This window comes from Parasteatoda tepidariorum, chromosome 6 (genome assembly GCF_043381705.1).
Source record: "Parasteatoda tepidariorum isolate YZ-2023 chromosome 6, CAS_Ptep_4.0, whole genome shotgun sequence".
Taxonomy (NCBI): Eukaryota; Metazoa; Arthropoda; class Arachnida; order Araneae; family Theridiidae; genus Parasteatoda; species Parasteatoda tepidariorum.
This window is the reverse complement of record NC_092209.1, coordinates 78,248,879-78,267,428: the sequence shown is the minus strand read 5'-3', so window position 1 is coordinate 78,267,428 and position 18,550 is coordinate 78,248,879. Positions and strand designations below refer to the sequence as shown.

At 30.2% G+C, this 18,550-nt stretch overlaps 1 protein-coding gene across 2 annotated transcripts in view; it reads left to right on the top strand.

Moving 5' to 3' along the window:
• The first annotated feature begins 1,960 nt into the window (after window positions 1–1,960).
• The window catches only part of LOC107436922 (Glucose transporter 4 enhancer factor), a 118,218-nt gene continuing 101,628 nt past the window's right edge, over window positions 1,961–18,550 (top strand). Inside the window, exon 1 of one of the 2 annotated variants that reach the window (XM_071182765.1) lies at window positions 1,961–3,011. In XM_071182765.1, coding sequence (XP_071038866.1) covers window positions 2,521–3,011 — 491 coding nt within the window. In that variant the 5' untranslated portion in view covers window positions 1,961–2,520. The remainder of the gene's footprint in view (window positions 3,012–18,550) is intronic. The other variant, XM_071182766.1, reaches the window with a different exon arrangement.

Below are 18,550 nucleotides of genomic sequence, written 5' to 3'. Positions count from 1 at the left end.
ATCTATCGTCAGTAAGTATTAAAATATAGAATAAATATAAATATATCAAATAAATATAATAATATTAACGAATAAATTAATATAAAATTGGATATAACAAATATTTCGGACATTCACCAAAGCGACTATGTGATTGTTGACATTCACCGGTGAGAGTCAGAAATAAGGGTATTTAGCAAATATTTCGGACATACACCAAGCGACTACGTGAATGTTGACATTCACCGGTGAACGTCGACATTCTCCAGATTTCGGTGTTTCACCGTAACTTATTTATATATATATATATATGTATATATATAATGTCCTCTTTTGAATAACACTGGTCTTACGACCGTGTTATGCTGTAATAAACTTTGATTCTTTTTACGAGACAGATTTGGTTTGCAATACTGTTTGATCACCCTATAATGTTAAACGTTTGCCGCAGCATTACCGATTCCGGCTCCTGTGCCATTAAGCATTGAAGAATAACTCTTAAATTTTAAACATAACAACAATGAATATTTAGTGAGAACTTTTAAATATCAATATATGATGTTTGTAAAATGATTTGCTATTTGGGATCTTCCTTATACCAATACTGTAAATATTTATTACTAAAAATTATAATAAAATTTATAGAAATTATATGTAATATATGTAACTATAAATTAATTATTTTTCTTGACTTAACGTTATTTACGTGTAGTATTTATTCATTATTTCTGTTATTCTCTGTTGCTACTACGTTTTTGCTTTTGACTGCTATTAAAATGAGAAAGAGTTTTTTTTTTTAACAAATAAAAGTAAAACATAATATTATGCTGTTATGCAACATTTTATGATAAAGATTTTTATGGGTTAACTTTGTGTTATTAAAATTGTTTTATATGTTATTTACTGTTATTAAAAGATAAATAGGTTAATATTGTTGTGAAGGTTTCTAGCTTGTTAAGGTTAATATATTGCAAAGGTTTATACTGTTAATTAAGGCTTAATTCACAGTTTATACTGCTATTAAAAGATAAATAGGATACTTTGTAGTAAGTTATAGTTATTTTTTTAATAAGTTACATCTACTTTTACAATAATTTTATGTGAAACAGTGCTTATGCACTAAAAACAATGTGATTTGTATGCACCATTAATAATGCAAGATAACTATTTAAAATTCTAAAACAATTTTGAAAATAAATTTTTCTCGTTGTTGCTAAATAAATGCTTTGGCGAAAAATACGTAACCGGTTTTTATAACAGCCGAAATTAAATACGAATAAATAAAATAAAAAATGTGGAGGAAGTTGCTATGGTCACCGAGGAAAACTGTTAAGTTTATATTACATACTATTTTCTTTTTTATTGTTTATCAAAAGAAAAACGATTGTAAAACAAAAACGTGCGAGGGTGGGGGATTTTAATTTTAAAAGTAAAAATATATTTAAGAAATATGCAAAATTTCAATATTCTTTTCAAAAATAATATAAAGTCAATTATAATGATAACAGAAAATTTTTACTCCACAATCAAGAAAAATTATTGCGATTTCAATTAACCTATAATATTAATCGTTTGTTTATTATTGATTATTATACGAGTAACAAACGATTGAAAAGTAACAAACGATTAAACCGTAAAGAAGTTATATCTTAATCCTTCTTTGAAAATAAGAAATAAAAAGATATATCGTTTATTTCATTAGAAGAACTATAAAGTGCATCTGCAGTAGAACGTGCTAAGAAGACAGCTCTCTCCAAGGTCACCGACCGAAATTCCCTTTGATGGTGTATCAGCTGTTCTAAACACTGCTTATCCTCCCTTCTTAGAAGAATCGAAAGTTTTCCTTCGATTTCAAAGAAATCTACGACGTTTTTCCAAAATATGGGAATAAATCCTTCTTTTAGGGTATTGGGAAGCAATTAATATTAGGTTATATTTCGGATTAAGGGTTTCAGGAGTTAGGAGCTAAAGGGGAGGATGTGCAAAGATTAGAATGGGTGTAAACATGTTTACAGTTGCAACATGGCGTGCGCTTGCATTTCGACATTAACATTGACGCAAATGAAAGTGGACTCCTATTTTTCTCCAAAAACTTCATCGAACGATATTATTTTAAAAATTCGAGGGTGAACCGGCGGATATTTGTGTCAAATTGCCGGGAATCGGCACAAGATATCTTTAGTTTTTCCGGTATCCGGCTTCTCCTCGTTACGTTTGACAAGCCGGCCTCGGATCCAATGAGAGTGTAGCGGCACAGTCTTATCAGCCAATCACGCGCTCCGTTGCGTCACGTGGGTTTGTTGACGTGAGCCCGGCCGGCTCAGGGAAATGATTTTCAGCAGATCAAGTCAAGAGTTGAAACGAATCGTTTGGTTTTTGGAATAACTTAAAATAAGTTTGAGTTAGTTTTTTTTTTTAAACTGAAATATTCGAAAAGGCAGTCAACAGGCATAGTTTAACAGTGGATATAAGTAATAAATATTATTACTTTAAAAATATGTGTCAAGAACTATTGTTTTTATTTTCTACATAGCAGTAAAAATGTCAACAGGAAAAAGATTAGCGAAAAGGTCCATTTTAGGTACCCGTGTGTGCGCCCCAAATGAGCAGGGGCTTTATGTCCCCGGTGTGATACAGGCCACCAGGAGCGATGACCATAGAAGTGTGTATGCTGTATGTTTGGATGATAAATCCGTTAGCGAGTATGGTCAAGCCGATTTGGTCGGGTCCGGGTTCAAAACAGTCATGGACGTAATTCTTCAAAGGGGACAAAGAGTTTTTGTGACTTACAACGGACGAGAAATTAAAGGTGTCGTTAATGACCACAGGCCAGATACAGATGAAGTTGAGTTAACACTTCCTTCCATTGGACTTGGACTTAAAAAAAGACTTGAAGAGATACGGCTGATTGAGAGCCGAAAATCAGCTCGGCTGCTGGACTTGGACACGGACTATTCTCGCTTAGCCGATGGTCAACCAGAGCCGAGAAGGAGAGCATCATCTTTGAGCATAGATGTGCCCTATGGCCAGAAGTAAGTACATTTATTACATCTATATTTCATTGTTTACAGTTGCTGAACCTATCTATTACATCTAGATTTCTATTTTATTATTATTGTAGCTGAACTATTCTATCACATCTAGATTTTTATTTAATAATTATTGTTGGCGACCCATTCAATCACATCTAGATTTCTATTTAATAATTATTGTTGGCGACCCATTCAATCACATCTAGATTTCCATTTTATAATTATTGTTGCTGAGCCATTCTATCATATCTAAAATTCTATTTAATAATTATTAATTATTGTTGCTGAGCCATTCAATCACATCTAGATTTTTTTTGTTTACTATTGTTTTGCCAAAATATTACATCTGTATTATTTTTGTTTACTTACATATTTTAAGGATATAATCTAATCATTGAAGTTTTTTGTTAGTTTAATAAGCTTAAATGAGTTTAAATTCAATTTAATCTATATTCATACTTATGCTTTCAACTGTGTATTCTTGTACACAGGAACACAAACGAATCTTGTATAAATTATTTTGAAGTTGTAAATAATATTGATTGTAGATATAAATTGTAAACTAACGCTTTGTCGCTTAAATGAGGTAGATTTCCCCCTTTACTTTAAATCATACATAAATTTGATTTAATTTTTATTTCTGTAAATTAATTTGGTATAAATTTTAAAATAGTATTTTCTAGCGAAGCGACATTATTTCATGTTTATAGATTTTCCGTAAAATTTTTTTAAAGATAATTTGAAATTATTGTAAAAATTTATTTTTAAATGTGTTCTTTAACATTACTGCCCCATTAGTGGTACATTACTAATCTTTTTTTTTTAAATTTAACAATCTATTGTGTATTTTTTGCTTATTTAATAGAAATAGTTATTATTATATTTAAAATACAACATTCTATGCAATTTAATGCCTTATTAATGTGGAAATGTTCAATAATAAGCCGCATTCAAATTGTAAACAAAGCCTCTGCAGTGGTAATTACCACCTTTTCATCTTTTTTTTTAACCCTCCTTATTAAGCAGTCAGTGATATAATCCCGAAATATGAGGGTAAAACAACAAATCTGGCTATTTTTAAGTTCTTTTAAAAATAACAAGGGGCCTTTTTAGTTCTCCGGCACTTGCAAAGAGAAAGAAAACCGGCAGTGAAGTTGGCACTGCGCAGCAATCTGGGTCAGTCCTGTCAGATGAGTTTACATCGCTATCCTCAACCCTGGCAACAGAGGAACGGTTTTGATTCGCCGGTGTTTCGTTCTCTGTTTACAATGAATAATTTGCAATGTAAAATCATGCCAAGCTTGGCGAGCATTGATTATGATATTGATTAACTCTGTGATTGTAAACATTGTTATCATGTATTGTTTCGGATTGATTATTTATGATGAGGAATATGTTTAAAAAGTGCCGTTTAGAAAGTTTATGTTATTTTCGCAGATCGGAATCAACAGAATGTTAATTCGAAAATACGTGTCGATTACAAAATAAAAGATAATTATGAAATATTATTAGAATGTTACTAAACACTGTTTTCTTTAGATACCCTCGATTGAACAACAGAAAACAAATATTAAGCATTCGAAAAAAAAAAAAAAAAAAACATTATAACGAAGAAATTTGTTTCAAAAAATTATATTATCCTTTCAGTATTATATAATATACAATATGTAGGAAAATATTTCCTTCTATAATGTAAATACAATACAATATCAGCTACTTTATTTTTGAATTTAAAAACATGAAATCATAGCATTATAGAAATGACAATAATCAATCAAAATCGAGTATTATACATAAAAAATTAATGTAGAATGTATTAGTATATTTTAAATGTTCACATAAATGGTTATGAGTGGTTAAGCGTTAACCACTATATTAAGTGGTTAAAGCTTATTGCACGTTTCCTGTTACATTTATTACTTTTCTGCTTATTAATTTATAGTGATTGATTCATGATAAAAATAAATAATTGAAATAGTATTAGTCTCTAAATATAAATTAATTGCAAAGAGATAAATATATTTCTTATGCATTTTTCTCATTTTTTTTAAAAAAGAATTTTATTTATTTCTTTATTTATTTTTGTTCTAGTATTCGGCAGCACCTGTCCATAGTGCGTGAAATTGCAAAAGTATGTTGAACCGCGATTTGTGCGATAAATCGCAAAATCGTTAATATTGCTATAACAATATTTTAAACCATGCTCTGCTATAACACTTATTTTAAACCATGTTTTCACGAAACATCGTGATTATCTGCTTACAGTATATTTCCTGGGTGCGATATTCAACCACGATGATATCGTTAACAATCATCGAGTATGATAACTCTCGTGTGTGTAACGAAAATATTGTCCAAAATAAATTATTGAAATTTAAAAAGTATCTAAAAAAATTGGGACGCATTAATATTTTCTGGAGATGTAGCACGATGTTAAAATTTCGAGTTCAGAGATTCACAGATTTGTCACGTGACCTACGCTTCGCAAAAACTGGCAAAATGTAGCATTTACAGAAGTTTGTACCGAGTGGGAAAAAAGATCCTAAAATGTCAATGTATTCATTTTATATTTTTATCTTTTTTTAAAAATTTTTGTGCGCATTTAATTTCTTTAAAAACCTTTTTGCCAATATTTAATAGTTAAAAACAACTATTTTTTTTAAAATTCAATAACTTAATGTAATTAATTATAGTTTCCTTGTACATTTTTAATATATCGAATATATTTAATTTTTTCGGACTTTTTATTTTAAGATGTAAACGTTACGATCACGTTCATACGAGGTTTGATTTATGTCTAACATAAATAATCATCCAGGGTTATATAGCAATTTTCATGTAAGGCAACAAAAATAAATTAATCAATATTCTACCAGAGAAGAATATTTAATTACATTTGTTAGAACTGGAAGTCGAAATAATTGTCCTTGTTTTAGAACATAAAATATAATTGGATGTGTCACTATTTGTTCTACTGTTGATTCTAATCGTTTTCAATGGAATCGTTTAATATTCTAAACTCGTTAATACATGTGTGAAAGCGATTTGACAAATCTAGGTTTTGCCGGCACAAAAAACGACCAAGGTGGTTATTGTGAAACGAGCCGGTGTTCCAATTCCTAACAAGGTCAACTTTCAAACCGTGGACTGAAACCTGTGGTGTCCTATAAATTAATAAATGAATTTTTAAAAAAAAGGAGTTTAACATTTGGACAAGCATTTCGCTTATAAACCGGTCTGTCGTGCGTACCTTATCAACGAGTTAATTCTTAAGGTCTTCCGCAAGTGGAATATTTATCGTTTTCTTGAACAAAAAGCAAAAAGTATTAATCTAATCTTGAGCTTTGCATATTTTAGTTTCAGCCCCGTGGCAATGTTCTAATTAAGCAAACGATAAAAACTGTCGGAACTACGGAATGTGGAATTTGGCAGAAAAATTATGAGTTCAAAGAGAAAGTAATTTTTTCTTTTTAATTTTTTTTTGTGGAAACTTTATGTGCTTGTTACACACTCGCAAAAGGAACCGAAACTAGAAAGGTTTCTTTTTCCTCTCTCTACCTCTTTTCTTGTCGAAAATGATACTCTCGCAGATGGCAACAGAACTTTTTTTTTCTCCCTTTCCAAATGTCAAAGAGTTAAGAGATATAGTTTTGCACTTTCATGCATGGCTGAAACTTTTAAATGCATATTTTGATTTATTAGCTTCGAAAATTTTGGAAAACGTGTTAATATATATTACAGACTGTGCCTAAAAAATAAAAAAGAAACACATTCTAAACACTGTCTAAGACATCTGCTTCGGAATCACACTTATTTAAGTTGAAAATCAGTTTACTTGCTCGAGTTGAAAAGTTAATTACATAATTTATTGTACAAAAAATGACAGTTTTTTTTTAAATTTTTTTTTTTTTTTTTTTTTTAAAGTTCTTAAAAACAACAACTAACCCAACAGCACTGTATCGAGCATCTTTTTTTTAATCTTTTTTTCCTTTCTGAACACTTGCAAAACTTTAAGAAGTTTAAGTAGACCTTGAAACTTAAGAAGACCTTTAACCTTGAAAGTGAACATTTTGGAAACTAAGATTGAATTTCTTAGTAACTTCTTTAAATTGTTTGAATTAATCAAAGCGAATTAATTTGGATGTGAATTAACGTAAAATTGCCAAAATAATTATTTTTATTATATTTAAGAACTATGTAATGGATAAAAATGTCAATAACAAATTTTCGTAATATTTTATACTAAAATATTTTATGATTTTTAAGATTCCATGTTCCCTTAAACAATGCATAATACTTGAAGTAATATAAAATGAAGATAGTTCTCTTTAAATTAATATCGCCTGCAACTTAAGATTGAATATATTCGATTTGACGTTGGAGGAAACGAAAACAAAGCAAGGGCACCATAACTATACGAGTGATTTCCAGCTGCTATTACATAATACGACATTATGTCAACAGTGGCTAATTTCACCTCTTGCCCTTTGCTCTTTTTATCATTTGGAATAGAGGAAAATGAGAAAACGTTGTTTTGCTAGTGTTGCCACCGCTTTCATATTAAAATAACATTCAAATTAGTTTTTAATTTTAACTTCGCCCTTAGAATATTCTTCTGTGTTTTTATTTTCAAGGACAGAATAATGTATAACGATTTATTTTTATTTTATTTATTTATTTTTATTTTATGTATTTTTTTATGTAGGGATTGGACGATTTCTTCATGTTTGCAAAGTGTCACTGTAATTCATAATGTCTAATCTTTATGGTTCATGAAATATGAAACTAGCTTTTAAATGACTTTCTCCTTGTAAAATATGTTTGGAAAATTAATCATTCATCTTTAGTAAACAGTTTAGACGTATTATATTTTAGTATTGAACTTATATAGGAAAACCGATTCTGAACTTGAATTATTTCTTAGTTCGTTGACTTATAAAAAAAAATCCTTTTCCTTCCAATTGGGTATAATATAAAAAAACACAACTACTTCCCCTTAGCAGGAATAACATTTACCATGACGCAATGCTAAATTCTATGCCACTATCCACATAAATCAATTATTAATCAAAAATCGAATATCAATTACTTTTCTTTATAATGCAATAAAATCTGGCGAGCAGCTATTCAAACGATCAAACACTTCGTTTGTTTATTTGTGGCTTGAAGTTAGGCTCGCAGAAAATGCCGTTCATGGGTTAAATTTAGTAGGAATAACACAACCTGTGACGTAGGCTATAGTATACCCAATTCTATTAAAAATATTTTTGTAAAATAAGGCAGGAAAACTTTTTATTTCTAAATCTCTTTCTCTATTCTCAGCATTTTATTAAGTTTCAATTCCTATCTAAGGCTAAAATTATTCAAATGAAAAGTGGTGTACTGTTTTATTTTTTATGTTTTTGTAAATGGGGGAGGGGGTGATTGACAAGGTGACTAAGATAAAGCTTAATTTTGCAATTTCATGATTAATAATGTAAATTGATTCTTTTGAAAATATATGATGCTTCTAGTGTTGCATTTATATTACTAAAAGGGTTGAATATTTTGATGCTAATTGCATCGGACTTTACATAACTAATAACATAACTTAGATTCTTTTACCAAACCAAAATTTCATTATTTATAAAACAAAAAAAATCGCAAAACTGAAACCTAATACTATGTCTACTAACTACTTTTTAATACTGAAATTTCATACGATAAAAAGCAGGAATTATTTATTTATATATTTCACTGTAACTGCTTTACATAAATTGTTATACTATAAAAGCACCTCAAGATGGCAACGAGAAGATCCACAGGTTTAATCTACATTTCAGATTCTTTAATTCAATATGTATTACCTAACCTTGTAATGCTTAACCCACTATCCGTGTTTAAAAAGAGATTTTTAGGCATCTTTTATTTAAGCAGGTTTTATGGTTTGCGAAATTATGGGGAAAAAATACGAACTTAAATGCGTAGATAGTGCGAATATCGATGTTTATCAGCACAGCTGCTTTGTAAATATAGGAGAAGGAATACGCTACTGAAAGCGAATTATTCTCTTTTTATTACTTCCATTTCGAAACTTAACGTCATGAAATGACGTCACATTCCATTACAGTCCTTCAAAATTTTCACCTGCGCTTAGTTACGTGGGAATTATGTAGTGTTGGAGCGCGTGTATGTAAACATTCGTAAGTTTTATGTATCGAAATGTGCTATGGTCGGTTTGTTGAAAGATATTAATAACATATCGCGCTGGTGAGTGAAAATTTTCATGTTCAAGTGCGTTGAGTAATGGATCGGAATTTTATTCTCATTAAAAGTTTTGATTTTGTAACCACCACAACTTCATCTCACTTCATTTATTTGATTTATAACAAATTTTAAAATCGTCTGCTTTGTCTATTTGTATTCTGCGATAATAATCGTCTGAATTTTTAAGTGCGATTACCGTCACATGTGTTTTTAATGCAACAAATGGAACATGGTGACAAATATATGCTTATATATGGGGACAGCAGAGATGTTACGCAATTTTATTTATACAAGTACAAAATGAATTTGTAATTTAGATATATCGATACAATCGGGAATAGGAAAAAGATGTCGCGTTCCATTAGTCCTTCGAAACTTTCACCTATATTTAGTTATTCGTGTATCATATATATTGTAGGAGCGCGTGTTTATAAACATTCTTGCTTGTTTGATGTATCGAAATGTGCTATGGTCGGTTTGTTAAAAGATGTTAATAGCATATCGCTCTGGTGAATGACAATTTTCATGCTCTCATTAAAATGCATTGAGTAATGGATTGGATTTTTCTTTCCCTACGAAAATTATTTTGATTCGGTAACCACTCCATCTAATGTTATCCTTTTAAAATCGTCTGCTTTGTTCACTGAGATTCCGTAATGATAATCATCTGAATTTTTTCATTAGTTGGTTATCGTCATAAATATTTTTAATTCCATTTATTTTTCTGTTAATGAAAAATATTAAATAGATTGTTTGAGTTACATGTAAAATAAAAACGTATAAGTCTTTTGCGAGAATTTTTATTTCTGATTCTAATTTTCTTATTCGATAATGTTACATTTTATAAAATTGTGCATATTTAAAAAGGATATTTTTATGAATAATAAATTATTTTAAAAACGTGAAAATAAAGTCTCATTATGTCTAGTTTAAATTTTAAAGTTTTAGTTTTTTTTAAAATAATTTTTTAACCTTATGATTTGGGAGTTTATCTAGTTAACAAAAATTAATTTTATTTACAAGAATCTTATTTTCAATTATTATCGCTCATTTCTAAAAGAAGTATATGGTTTTCTTCCTCTGTTGATGTTTTGTTTACTATCGCATGGAGGTGCACCCCGCAATGGCTATTTCATATAATTAAGAACAATATTTAAAGATATTATATACTTAAACATGTATGGCAAAAAATAATGGGTAATAAACAATAGAGGGGTTAGTTTATTGCTAAACTCTTCATTATGGAAAACTAGTTCTCGCAATGTTGTGAATAGTCAGCTGTTATGTTACGCAGAGGAGAGAAAGTGCAAAGAGCGCATGCGCCGCATCTCAGCTGACTCCTACCGCTACCTTGTTGTTTTGCGGCCTGTCACCATTCCCATGGAGGGGAGACCGGTTAACGCCTGTCAAATCGTTTTTGCCGGTTTTAGTTGCTATTGCAGAGAAAACATTCTAAAGGGGTGTTTGCCGGTCACTGCTCTAAAGAAATATGGAATTTCCTTAACCCTTTTTTATTGGGATTTCTTTTAAAGAAACGTTGTTACATAATTTTTAATAGAAAAGACTATTGTTTTTATTTAAATGTAATGGATAGATTTGATTGTTTTATTTTTTAGCAAACAAAAGTTATTAAATTTTTAATTTCAGATAATTAAATATTGCACAAAACACAATGGAAAACGCAACTATTTTTGTTATGTTTTGAAAATTGATAGACTGATTAGTGCGTCATTAAATTTATTATTATTTATTTATTTTTTTACTATTACTTTTTTTCAGCACAATGGATTGGAATTTTAAAATTTTCAATTTTCATACAAAGCAATATAAAGATTAAATAATGATGTTTATTTTTCTTATGTTTAAAATAATTTTAAACTTCCTCAAATTTTAATCGAAGAAATTTTTTTTTTGTATCTAACAATGAAAAAGTTTGTGTTTTGATTTTTTTAACTTATATTTTTGTAAAGTTTCCGCTAAACTATTAGGCTCTTAGAAACGGTAAGTTACTGGGTTAAGAGGGGAAAGTTTTTAAGACTTGTGGAAATGTTTCAAAATGAGAAAAGAAGGAGGAAAAAAAAAAGTAACTTAAATATTTTATGCATGTTGGCACTTAGAAGACGAAAAAAAAAATTTGTGCTAATATTAAGGAAGATTAATTTAAATAAATTCAAATAATTATCAAATATCAAATAACAGATTAAAACTCATTTAATAACCATAATACTTAATATATATTAAATAGGAGCAATCCTCATGAATTCATGAATGAACAAATCGCAGTTTATTAAGTTAAAACAAATCACTTACCATTTAACTAACAAAATGATAAGCGATTTGTTGTTGATACGTTTTCAAAACTTTTATTTTGTATTACTTCCTCACAATAGCAGTAAATGTTACAACATAATAGGTACCAATATTCACTGACATTAATATCGCGATGTATTGTTAAAATTATCGGGATTTAACATTATTTCGTGATTTAACAACTAATTTAAATTGCTACATTGGTAAATATTTTCTTTTTCCAAATAAAGTGTAGTAAGACTCACAATAATATCATGTTAAAAAATTATCTTATGTATAATATTAGCGATAATGTCTTTCTGATATGCTATGTTATCAATAAGGTTCGCTATATAATCTTATTAGATGCGCATTGTTATCATTAATGATATATTTCTATATTTATTAAGCTTATATATTTTTTAAACTTTTATTGAAAGAGATAAAAATAATAGCTTTTACGCTCTTTTCCTACCAATGCAAACTTGATTTAAAATTACACATCGCTATTCCTATTTACGCGATTTTAGATCGCACATCGTGTTTCGTATTTATTTGAAGGATCGGGTTTCGTATTCACGCGATTTAAAAGCCACAATTATGATTCGTGTTCAAGTGACTTAATAATTTTAAATCAGAATTCGTATTCACGCCATTTTAAAATGGAACACCAAAATTCGTATTCACTTGAAATAAAAAAACTAACATCGAGGTTCGTATTCACGCTACGTTGAAATCAAACATCGAGATTCATATTCACACGATTTCAAACTCAAGCATCGAGATTCGTATTCACTCGATTTTAAAATTAAACATCGAGGTTCGTATTCACGCGATGTTAAAATCAAACAACGAAATTCGCTTTCAAGCGATTTTAAAATTAAACATCGAGATTCGTATTCACGCGATTTTAAAATAAAATGCCTAGATTCGTATTCACGTGATTTAAAAATCACGCATTGAGATTTATATTTACACAATTTAAATAAATAAATAAAATCTGGCATCAATATTTCGATTGAAACGCTGATAACATTTTGTAGATAAATATTTTGTACATGCTCTTTTTTTCTTGCTTAAATTTCACGTATTTTTTTCAATTAGTATTTAAAAACTGTTTTTGCGCGTAACATTTTTGAATTTCTATTTTTAGGTTTTTTGTTTTTTTTAACCAAACTTAACCCTATGGTATGAATCAATGTAGAGTTCTATAAAAATAAAAATTACTATTTTTTTAATTTTTAAATCGAAAGATTTCCAACAAGTTTTTGACAACTACAAAATTATTTTCAATTTAAACTGGTTTTCTTGTTAATTTAAATCGACTTTAAAACGTTTAAACCGTTTTTTTTAAATTTTATATTTATTTTAACTAGTTCATTTGCATTATGCGAACGCTTTACTTCATGGTACATGACTCTAACCTGGATGTCATTTTCTCAAACTTGTTGGTATGTGGTCAAAAACATAAAATATCACAAGGAATGTTCATAGCATTCTATCTTTAGAAGAAGCAAAAGAAGACGCGCTTGGAATTTTTAAACCAGGTCTTGTAAGAAATATTTATCATTCGTCAAGCAAAGAATATTTATGGCTTGTTCATTTCGTTGTTATCGTACGCTCTAATGGCTACACTTCCTGATGTTTCCTCTGTCACATCCACAAAGATCAGTGAAATTATTTTCAGTGCTTTTTTTATTAAGTTTAATGAGAATTACAAACAAAAAAGAACAAAATTATTATAATTTTTTTGCCATTTTATTAAATAAGGTTTTATTTTATACGAGATAAATTAATCAAAATTATACTCGTGTCTTTTTTTTACTGCATGCTTGTAATATTTTAAGAGTTAAAAAGAATTCGCGTATTAAAAAAAAAAAGAAATTAAAAAATTAGGCCTTTTACCTGTTGCTAGGTAACGGAATTTTTTTTTTCCTTTTTTTGCGGAATGAAATTACGCTAGGAGCATTAATTAACCAGAGCGTGAAAATTCGTTGAATTACAACTTTTATTTTATCATAAAATCTGAAGTAGATGAATTGGAGATTGCTTAAATAGAAATAAATAAATCAAATAAAATGAAGTTGAGCAGCGTGTGTGATTGCCTTCATGTTTTGACCAAATATTGCCACTTTGTTGCCTCTATCCTTTCAGATTAGACACTCTAGTCCAGTGGTTTCCAAATGGGAGGGAGGTGGGGTTGCGTTTAAATTTTTTAAACCAATAATGATTTTTGAAGCCAGCCATTGTATATATATCCAAGCAATCAACAATAATTTATTTTATATTTACGTTATTTAAATGAATCATTTAAGTAAAATAACCATAAAAAATAAGCGAAACATTTGTAAAAAAAATATTACTTCAAATAATAATATATTGAGTAGTTTTTTTTATATATATAATCGTCGTTGAACAGTTGACCAATTTTGAGTTTACGACTGCCAATATTCAACTCCATAACCTTGTAATTTTGAACCCAATCCAGAAGACAAGGGAACTCGTGGATAAAGTATTAGGAGAAATTTGTCTTCGTGGAGGACTTTTGTTTTGGAACTAACCAGCATTTGCGTTACACGATGAGAAAAATTACGAAAATGTCCCACGGACAGTCGGGGGGGTAAGGGNTTGACCAATTTTGAGTTTACGACTGCCAATATTCAACTCCATAACCTTGTAATTTTGAACCCAATGCAGAAGACAAGGGGACTCGTGGATAAAATTTTAGGAGAAATTTGTCTTCGTGGAGGACTTTTGTGATGGAACTAACCAGCATTTGCGTTACACGATGAGAAAAATTACGAAAATCTCCCACGGACAGTCTGGGGGGTAAGGGGATTCTAATCTATGAGCCATCTACCACTGAAAATATTTTGCATCACTGTGGTCGGTGCGAGCCGAGTGCGGAATTCGTATCGACCAGTTATCGCTGGGATTCGAGTCCGGGTCACCTCTTTGGTAGGCGTGCGCTCTATCTCCTGAGCCACCACGGCTCAATATTAAATAAATTGTGATTTTTTATAAATAAACTATGCATTTATAAAATGATTGCATTATTATTTTTCACTTAATTTTATTTATTAACTTGGGGTCCCACCAAAAAAAAGATGCATTTAGGGTTCCGTAGCCGTAAAAAAATAGTTTTTATTTTAGCATAAAAAGCATAAGCTGAGTCTTCAAAGGCAGGTTGTATTTGGACTCAGAAACTATTCATCCGATTTCCGTTTTATTTTTTATGAGATTATAGATAATCGAACTCTCTACAATGTAGCGTTAAGAGTTTTTTGATACATATTTAAATTTTTTTAAAAGCGTTAAAAAAATCTTCTTAAGGAAAGAAAATATTACCCCTTTAAATTTCGCCAAGGTTAAGATGCTGTAACTCATATTTTATAGCTTAGTAAGTATCGCAAGGAAACTACTATTTAACGAGCGCAGGTTTTAATGATGTTGCTATTCCGGAGGCTATACTAAGAATATAAAAGAAAAAGTATTTTTTGCGGTTTTACCAGTACGCTCTTCTGTTTTTATTTCTTTATTTATTTTGTATTTATTTATTTTATTCCCCGTCATTAGAGTTGTCTTGATAGTGACCTTACAACTATTTTCAAGACTGTAAAGAGGTTTTAACGCCAGCTAGAAAATATTATCTTCTCACAATAGAGACAACGATGTTCTTTCAGCTGAAAAAGTTATCTCGCCAAATAAATTTCAACTACATTATCAAGTTTCATTTGCTTAAGGCACCACAAATGCATTTTTAGAAAAGATTTAAATGGCTATTACTTGGGTGATTTTATAACGGAACGTTATATTAAATTTCACCAGCCCACCACTTTATGATCTTTATGAGTTGATAGAACAGGGGTTTCCAACTTACATGAGGACGGGGGTCGCAATTAAAAACACCAGTCAAATAGCGGGCCGCAACTTCATCAAAAATTTATATAGGACTCTTTTATGTTTGAAGGAACATTAAATATTACTGGCTGATATTTATATCAAGTTGTACAAAACAAAAGTATTGAATTACAAATTAACATAAGAAGTAGATTTTTACCTGAGAAATTTTTTTTTTTTTTGCACCGTTGGTTTGTTAAATTTTACAGAAATGAAGAAATTAAGTTGTTTTTAAACGGAAAAAAGTACTTTTAACCCATATAGATTTTTTACGAAAATTGTCGGAAAAAAAATGACAACTAATATACTTTAGTTCGCGGGGCCGGATTTGGCTTGCGGGCCGCCAATTGGTAACCACTGTGATAGAAAATCGAATTCTCTAATAAGTAGCGTTTAAAAATAAAAGCCTTTATGAAAAAATTAATTAAAGACCTTTTCGCCTGGCCAAATGGCCGAGCTGTCAGCGTGTCTGACCGTGGATCCAATGGTTGCGGGTTCGAATCCCGCTCAGGGCGTAGATGTTTCTCTCTCTCTGCGTTGTTCTGTGATGCGTGAATGCGGTCCACCCTATGAACGGGTATTTGTGGCGTAGGTAATGTTGCTCGCCTCCGTGACTTAGGTTCACAGGTGCCCACTGGGTAAGGATAAATGAGCAACTCTTCCGGCATATTCCTAGGCAGAGAACGTAGAAGTTCAGTGCTTGCCGTAAAAAAAAAAAAAAGTTTAAAAAGCATTATACATCAGTTTGTCTCAATTGAGAAGAAGTCAAGTGATTCTACTTAATCATGTGATTTAAATCGGATTTAATTGGATACCTGTATGCTCATTTATTTATAATTTGCGCGTACATTTTTGCTGGATTGTAAATATTTTGTTCACGTTATACTTTTCTATGAGATAATAAATCATAGCATTTAGACTATATTTTAAATTCAGGTCAATAAATTAACTGCGAAAAGAAATTGTCCCCGTAATTTATAAAGGATGATCAAAATAAAAGCGACTTGTAAAACATTATCAATGCTAACTTATAAGTTAGCATTAATACTTTTAACTTACAGATTTCACTCGAAACATCTATAAATATATTTCTCTTACACGGCGACAAAAAAAAGCCTCATTACAACTCCTCGAATGGCAACGCTAGAAAATAGACCAATTATTGCCGCTAAAAATGTCACATGCCAAATCTAGCTGAGGTGGCTCAACATATAGCGCTTTTAAAAACGGAAACAAACAGAGNACCAGAGAGAGCATTTTCACCAAATGTAAAGGTTTAACGAATTACATGTCATTTATTTGAATTCAAATTTGTTTTAATGACTTAGTATTTACTAAAAAGATGCAATTTTTTTTAAACAAAAAAGTTTTTATATGGATTTGAATGATTGTTTTGATTTCTTAGAATTTCGTGCATTTGCAATGTACCTAAGTTATTAGCGAGCGAGCTTGGTTTGCGAAGCAAACCATATAAGATTGCATAGCAATTATCGGGGGTTGGCGAGCGTTAGCAAGGAGGGGGCGCAGCCCACTAGTATGAAATGTTTTGGCAACTTAGATTTTGGCCTACCTGTATAATATAAATAATTTTGATACCTATATGCTTACCTGTATAATTATATTATTTTTATGCGATGCAGTCAAATAATAAGTAATCAAATATTTGTCCTCGCTGTTATTAAATATTTTCAAGCATTTAATATTTTTGCTGTTAATGAGTGACCCTATTAATAAGAAATTATTCTTTGTTGCTGCATTGTTATTTATGCTCAGTGCAATTAGAGAAACTTATTATTAATGTATGGAATAAATATAAACAAATTTCGAATCATAAATAACCTAAGTTTATTATGATTGAAATTCTTCGGCTATTAAAAAAAAAATATCCTCTAATATAATTAATGCCTTAACTGTTCTAATTGCCTATGTGAGATCATTTCTCCTTGACATAATTTCTTCGTCATTCCATAAATAAAAATATTCAATTTAAATAAACGAGATTTTGTTTGCCTAGCAAAAATAAAATCGCGATAACTCTTTGCCTCCTAAAGCGTCTGAAAAAAAAAACTCTATTACTCCGATATAAATATTTACTGTATTCCGCGATTAGAATACTTAACTGCGCTAACTCCTTTGAGCACAAGAGTAAAGAAAAACATTAAAGTTTCTTAATGCTCTCCTGTAGATATGCCCCCCAATCGACCTTAAAAAAAAGCCGGCTAGATTGTCAACAAACAGTGCCTTGCGCATGCGCTCTTCCGTTGTGGTACGTGCGAACCGGGAAGCGTAAAGATGCGCTTGCGCGTTGACCTCCAAGTTTTCCTTTCCATAACAACATTCAGCTTCGTTCAACTTGGCTTCTTTTTCTCGAGTATTTACCCCTTTATATTTTTTTTTATTTGTGCAAATGGGAAGGGCTTTAAGATGATAACTATTTATTACTTTTTCATTTTTTTAATTTTTATTTTCGAAGGTAAACAGAGAAGTTTGGTGACGACTTGGTTTTTTGAAGCTTCTCTCAAGTGACGCAGTACAATTTTTGTGCCGGTATTTAGGGAAATCCGGCAATTTTGGTCCGTTTTAAGTCAGTGGATGTCGATGCCATCGGGATTTGGTCCATTTGTGATTGATTAGGATTAGATTGGCAAGTCGCGCGTGATAGAAAAATGGCACCAATTTGCGGTTTTCATTTTGCTGTCTTGACTTCGCTTTCAAGCGCAATTTATCATGTACCTGGTATTTAGAAATGATATTAGTTTTTTAAGTACTTATTCTTATTAGTACTTGCTAGTGAAGCGTCAAATATTTTTTTTAGGTTTATAAACATATGTAAGTTAATCTTGAATTTAGACAGCGTGTATTAATAGAAATAATTGACACTTTCTATTGACACTTTCTATTAATACCTGTTACACACGTACCTGTTACTATTAATACACGTTATATTAATAGCGTTATTAATATAACGCTAGTTATGTAATATTTCCCGTTGCTATGACGATCGCTCCCATTTTCCTTTGTATTAATAGTTTTTTTTTTCCCAGTGGTTTTTTCGAAGAATCTAAAAGCAAATAATTATAGGTTCGTGGCACTGAAATAAGTGT